This window comes from Galeopterus variegatus, unplaced genomic scaffold, assembly GCF_000696425.1.
Source record: "Galeopterus variegatus unplaced genomic scaffold, G_variegatus-3.0.2 Scaffold4461, whole genome shotgun sequence".
Lineage (NCBI taxonomy): Eukaryota > Metazoa > Chordata > Mammalia > Dermoptera > Cynocephalidae > Galeopterus > Galeopterus variegatus.
The window spans coordinates 169,076-175,015 of NW_007730572.1; the positions used below are offsets into that span (position 1 = coordinate 169,076).

The 5,940-nt window shown below is 50.4% G+C and overlaps 1 protein-coding gene across 2 annotated transcripts in view; it reads right to left on the reverse strand.

The window, feature by feature from the left end:
- Positions 1–5,327, reverse strand: part of CEMIP (cell migration inducing protein, hyaluronan binding) — an 85,787-nt gene extending 80,460 nt beyond the window's left edge. The window contains exons 1-3 of one of the 2 annotated variants that reach the window (XM_008587591.1): positions 5,179–5,327; positions 4,921–5,030; positions 570–716 (exon numbers count right to left, since the gene is read on the reverse strand). In XM_008587591.1, the coding sequence (XP_008585813.1) occupies positions 570–716; positions 4,921–5,014 (241 nt within the window). In that variant the 5' untranslated portion in view covers positions 5,015–5,030; positions 5,179–5,327. The remainder of the gene's footprint in view (positions 1–569; positions 717–4,920; positions 5,031–5,178) is intronic. The other variant, XM_008587590.1, reaches the window with a different exon arrangement.
- Between the last annotated feature and the right edge of the window lie 613 nt (positions 5,328–5,940).

Here is a 5,940-nt window from a genome sequence, read left to right on the forward strand (position 1 = left end):
TGTGCCGGGTTCGCAAAACAATTGGCTCATTGTGGTCTTTAATGACTAGTTTGCCTGAAGAGGTAGAAATGGGGTGAGGTTTAAGAACATGAGTGTTAAGGACAAGGTTATAGCAAAACCAGGGGCGCACGCTGTAAGCTCCGCATCTCAACCAGGCAGGCACAAAGGCATGTCTTCCAAACACTTCTATGCTCCTCGTGCTCACAAGTAGTTCCTTTCCTCTTCTTTCCGCTTTGCAATGTGGAAATAATGCCCGTCCGGTTTACTGCCATCACTGAATGCACGGCACTCAGTGACCAAGCATCGGAAGGTAAGATAAGCAGAACTGCTTACAGCACCAGTAAGGAGCTTCCTCTACAAACGCTCCCTTCAGTAAGATTGGACAAGCTCTGCCAAGCCATTCCTAAGGGCTGGGAGTCGACGGCTGTCTCCAACGACCAGATGCTCTGACTTGAACTGACAGTATGTGACATGTGTTCTGCCCGTCTAAAGTCATGGCAGCCTGCAACCCGTCTGCCAGGCTCTGTCTGGTGGAGGGAGGAGGAGGTATGGGGTGGAGATTGGCTTACCTCCCTCTGAGATGTGGATGGAGTGGACTGTGGCAGAAGAGGTGAGCAGCAGTGTCCTGCCCTGGCTGATGTACACATGGTGGTCTTGGTCATGGCCAGGGTTCCAGGGCTGCAGCTCAGGGTTCTGGTCAGGGCACCCAGTGGCCACTGTCAAAGACAGAGAAATGTCACTGCTCCCATCTACCAGCCTCACCAAGCAAGAATTGCCACGGACCACAAGGGGGGCTGTGGCACAAGGCAAGGCCCCTGCCTCCTCTCTATTAGAGCTAAAAGCACAACCTTAGAGAACAGAGAGACCCCCTAAACCCTGAGGGAACCCTGGGGTCCAGTCCCATGTCTTTCACACCATTTATAAAATGAAGGGTAGACCAGATGACTAGTCAGGACATTCTAAGAATCGAAGCTATGTAGTGGTTTACTCAGGTTATTTGAGCCCCAAGACATTCTATCTTCTAGAAAACAGTGTTTGAAAAATTTACAAAACTCTTTCTCCATCTGCATGAGAATTTGGCTTTTGGTTAATTTTCTAGCTCTGTTCCCCTGGAAACTGGGGAAAGACAGCGTTATGTAAACTATGTTACTTAGCAACATTTCTTATAACAAAAGTGACCCCTGATAGGTATATGGCATCTAAACTGGAAGGAATTATAGTTTATATTTCTACCTGGTGGAGATGTCATTTTGCGGGAACCCGGAAAATTACATCTATGGGGTTTCTGTAAGAGATACTGACTTCAGTGGGGCATGAGGCTTCTAAGCCAGAGCCGTCCCCACACTTGTCCAATGACAGTCTTACTTCCTCTCACCTGAGCTGTCACCTGGGGAACTAAAGAGAATAACCTCTGGATGGCTGTGACGAGTGCTGCCAGGACTACTCCCGTGGAAGAGAAACACCTGACGCTGCTCTGATGGCAGTCCGGGTTTCCCGTCCTATGTCTTCCAAGTGAGACTGACGCCAAGCACGGTGTATGGCTGCCTCGTGTGTCTGAATGTTTCACTGAACCTAGAAAGGTCCCAGGGTGGGTGTTGTGAGGCACTTGTCCCTGACCTCAGCACAAGCACAGGGAGGCATCTGTTTCCCTGTGGCTAACCCGGCTCTATCCAGCAGCGCATCACGGCGGGGTGGAGGGAAGAGGACTGTCACAGCCTCAGAAACTGGAAGAATCTCTGTGGACAGCAAGGAAGAACCCAGAGGGAAAGAGGTGAGAAGAGGCCATGGGCGAGGCCAGATGAGAATGGCTTGGCTCAGAGAACAAGCCCCAGTGCCCTCCTTTTATATGTGACTAGAAGGTTACGAAGTATGAAACTGTAGATTTCAAAATCACCTGGGGTGGGAGTAGGGAGGGGGTAAGCCCATGGCAGGGTAAGATTGCAGATGGCAAAGGCCCTGGGGTAGGGACTGGAAGGACTGGAGGCCAGCTCCACGCTCAGACCCAGAGGAAGGGAGCCTGAGAGAGGCTGAGTCTCTTGAGCAAAGTGGATTCCACACACCTCAACCACAGCATGGGACTGGGTCCCCGGAGAGATTCTGGCTTCACTGTAATTACTAGCACGTCGGTTCTAAATGTTACTTGATGTTCACTCATTTATCTCTGGAGTAGGAGTGTCTGTCCCATATTTATACATCTCAGGGAGAACCAGAAGGGAGTTGCCCCTTTATCTACACTTCACAGCACAGATATGGACCCCTAAGCCACCACTGAGTTGTCCTTTTCACCCATCTGAAGGCAGCGACACTTCTCTGCAAAGTCTGGTGCAGGCACTCAGTGGGTGTTTGCGGAGCCTCATTCCCCATCCTCTCCTCCCCAGCCACACGACAACCCTCTGCTAGGCTCCATCTGCCCCTCTGTCAGCCCTAACCCGGGCTTTGGATCTCTTTCACTAGGAAGATAATTTCACATTTCTTGGAGTTTCACCGAAGCAGCCCTTCCAGCTTCTGTAAACCCCGAGGGGCTCCAGTAGTGGCAATCTGATGAAAAAATGTGGGGCTTGCTCATCAGTGGACTTTCCATTTTGATGTAACAGCAGAGTCACGAGAGAGCCACCAGGATGGGTTGGGGTGTGGGCTCAGTGTGTACTGAGCAGTCAAGGGTGGTTCTGAGGACTGGGCTCTGGAGCCCATCCCTGGGTTTGTCTCCAGACAGGGTCAAGTGCTTGGCTGGCTTTCAGCAGAGGCCAGTCAGAGGCCCTGAGCTGCCTTCCACCTAGGCATGGATGTGAGTGTCTGTCTTGGAGGTGACTCCCCAGGCATGTGGGAAATATATGTGGTCAACTGGGGAGTCCAGTGATCCAGGCAAGGAGGCATGAGCATGCTGGGAATGAAACTTTCCAACTCCACTGGACAAAGCCTGCAGGTCTCCCAGACCACATCTGCCAGGATAATCCTGACTGCCATGTCTACTCTCAAGTGTACGAATTTGCATCAGACTTTGAATCCAAATTTGGGGGTGGTCAGTCTGACCCTGGAGGCTCTCCTGACATCAGGAACACGAATCCCAGCTGTCCAGAAGCTCTGAGTCCATAGCTAAAGCACAGCAGTTACAAGATTGGCTTCAGGTGGACGCTCTTTCATTGGAGGTGGGCGTTTTGCTCTCAGGGAAGCCAGTGTCAGTGGATTTTTCATTTGTGTGGATCAGTGAGTGGCTGAAATGTCACCATGGCAATCACCCTTACTTGCCCAGGAAGGGCCGCACGATGCAGGGTTGAGAGGGAAGGCACTCAACCCACTTGGAGCACGAAGGGCAAGGGTTGGCTTCTCATCTCTCTGATGTCAGAGAAAAGCACAGACCAGGGAAGGGGACACCAGGGACAGGAGGATTTCGGTCCTTGGGAAAAGCCAGAGCCCTGCTCTCGAGTCTCAAGTAGCTTAGAAAAACCAAAGGTAGTTTGCAGTCTGCGGCCAAAGATATAAGGTCCTTTATTCCTTACTGCAGAAAAGCTCTTTGGAGCCCTTCAGAGGAGCCGCATGACGACTTGGGGCTCTTATTGTAGAAAAGCATCAAACTCAGTGAATAGTGATCGTATGAAACAAAAGAGCTATCAGAGGTGATGCTAGTATTATTAAACTCCTGCTCAAAATTTAAAGATTGTTCCCTATCTCTCCCATCTTCTATCCTAATTTGATTGCTGTTTCCCATGCCCTAAGCAAACTTGCTTTGTGCTTCTGGATGTTAAATCAAAATCACTTAAAGAAAAAGTTGACATCAAGATAGAAAAATAGATCTAAGCTAAAAAGTGCTTTAATGTACCCAGATCTGATGACACCGAAGCAGGAACGTTGAGACCAGGTGGCCCAGAGGTGTGAATTTGGCTCTCAGATTTGGTAGTTTTGTTTTTCCTGGCTCCAAGAGTAGTTTTTATCATTTGAATTAGTTACTAACATCTAAAAACTAGGAAGCTTTTACATAAAAATATAGATTTCTGACTTCTCTTAAAAATTCAGAAGATCCTGGGCCGGCCCGGTGGTGCACTGCTACAGTGCGCTGCTTGGGAAGCGCGGCGGCGCTCCCGCCCAAGGGTTCGGATCCCACATACAGACCGGTTCCCGCTCACTGGCTGAGCGAGGCGCGGGAGCAACGCCGAGGGTTGCGATCCCGTTGCCGGTCCCCGGTCCGGTGCGGGGGCAACACGGAGGGTTGCGATCCGTTGCCGGACACGGAAAAAAAAGACAAAAAGACAAAAAAAAAAAAAAATTCAGAAGATCCTGGGCCGGCCCGGTGGTGCACTGCTACAGTGCGCTGCTTGGGAAGCGCGGCGGCGCTCCCGCCCAAGGGTTCGGATCCCACATACAGACCGGTTCCCGCTCACTGGCTGAGCGAGGCGCGGGAGCAACGCCGAGGGTTGCGATCCCGTTGCCGGTCCCCGGTCCGGTGCGGGGGCAACACGGAGGGTTGCGATCCGTTGCCGGACACGGAAAAAAAAGACAAAAAGACAAAAAAAAAAAAAAAAATTCAGAAGATCCTGCAACAGGGCACCCACGTTCCCACATGGCAGCAATTGGCCAGAACTGAGAAGTAAATGTCCCTGTAGAAGGGACTCCACTCCCCAGGAGACCCCAGTCACTATCTGATCAGCTTCATTCTTCTATGTCAGATGCCTGGCTCCTGTAGACACTGAGTTTGCAAGCCCAGATTCTAGTCCAACCCTTTCATTTTATGGATGATGAAACTGAAGCCCAGGATGAGACTTGCCTGGGATCAAGGAGTTTAGTAAGCACAGGCCAGTACCCTGCCCCCCTGACCCTACCCCATGGCTCCCTCCCCTGACCCCTGCCTCCTGCAGCCTTGCTTCAGTGAAGGGCTGTGCCTTCCTCGCTGAGATGTGGAGGTCCAACTGCTTGGCAGTGGCTCACCTGTGGATGCAGCCCAAGGGAAGAGGGCTAGGATGAGCCAGCTGAATGTCAGCAAGGTCTTGAAGAAGAAGTCATGCCTCCTGGCAGCTGCCATCCTGGCGGAGTGCTCCCTGAAACAAAAGCACACCAGAGTCAGCCATTCAGCCTTGGTGGGCTCGAGTCAGTTTGCACAGTAGACATGGAGACAGATAGAGCCACATACACACACAGAGGCAGGGGACGGGGCACACTCCAGATGGCCCGGTTCAGCGTCCTCACTAGCGGCTTCCTCAGCCACCAACACTCAAGGCTGGGCAGATCAGGACACGCAAACCCTACCATCGTCCTGCAGCTCAGAGACCAAGTGACGGATGAAATTTCATCCCTGGAGCCCAAGCTCCCTCCTCTCCAGAATGAAGCTTTTTTCTTAAGTTAAAAACCAGAGAAGAACAAAATGCACCCACTAAACATGAGCTAGGGATTAGATGCCACCAAAGTGCTGTGTAATCTCAGCTAATTTGTTTAACTTCTCTGGATCTCAGTTTCCTAATCTTTAAAATGAGGTTGTGGACTGGCTGATTTCTAACCTTTATGTTATCAATCTATGCTTCTAAAACTGGTTTTGGATAATAATATTGAAAGCCCAAATATAGATGCCTACATATTATAAACCCTCTTCATATAACCTGTCCAAGAGGAAGGTAGGGCAAAGATAGCTAATTGTCCCCCAGTATCCATTTTCTCCTCCTTTCTCAGTAACAGAACCCCACGTTTTTTATCTGGGCACATGGCTGCCTTGAATAAAAACTATGTTTCTCAGTCTCCCTTGCATTAGACATGACCTTGGAATTAAGTTCTGGCCAGTACAGCAGAATATATAGAGTGTGAATTTCCAAAAATGCCCTTAAGGAAAGGGCAGGAAGACTTTCCGCTCTCCTCCCTCCTTCCTGTTGGCTGGAATGTGGACACGATGGCTGGATCTTCAGCAGCTATCTTGGGCCATGTAGTGGGAGCCACGCAAAGCAAATAGAAAGAAAGAAC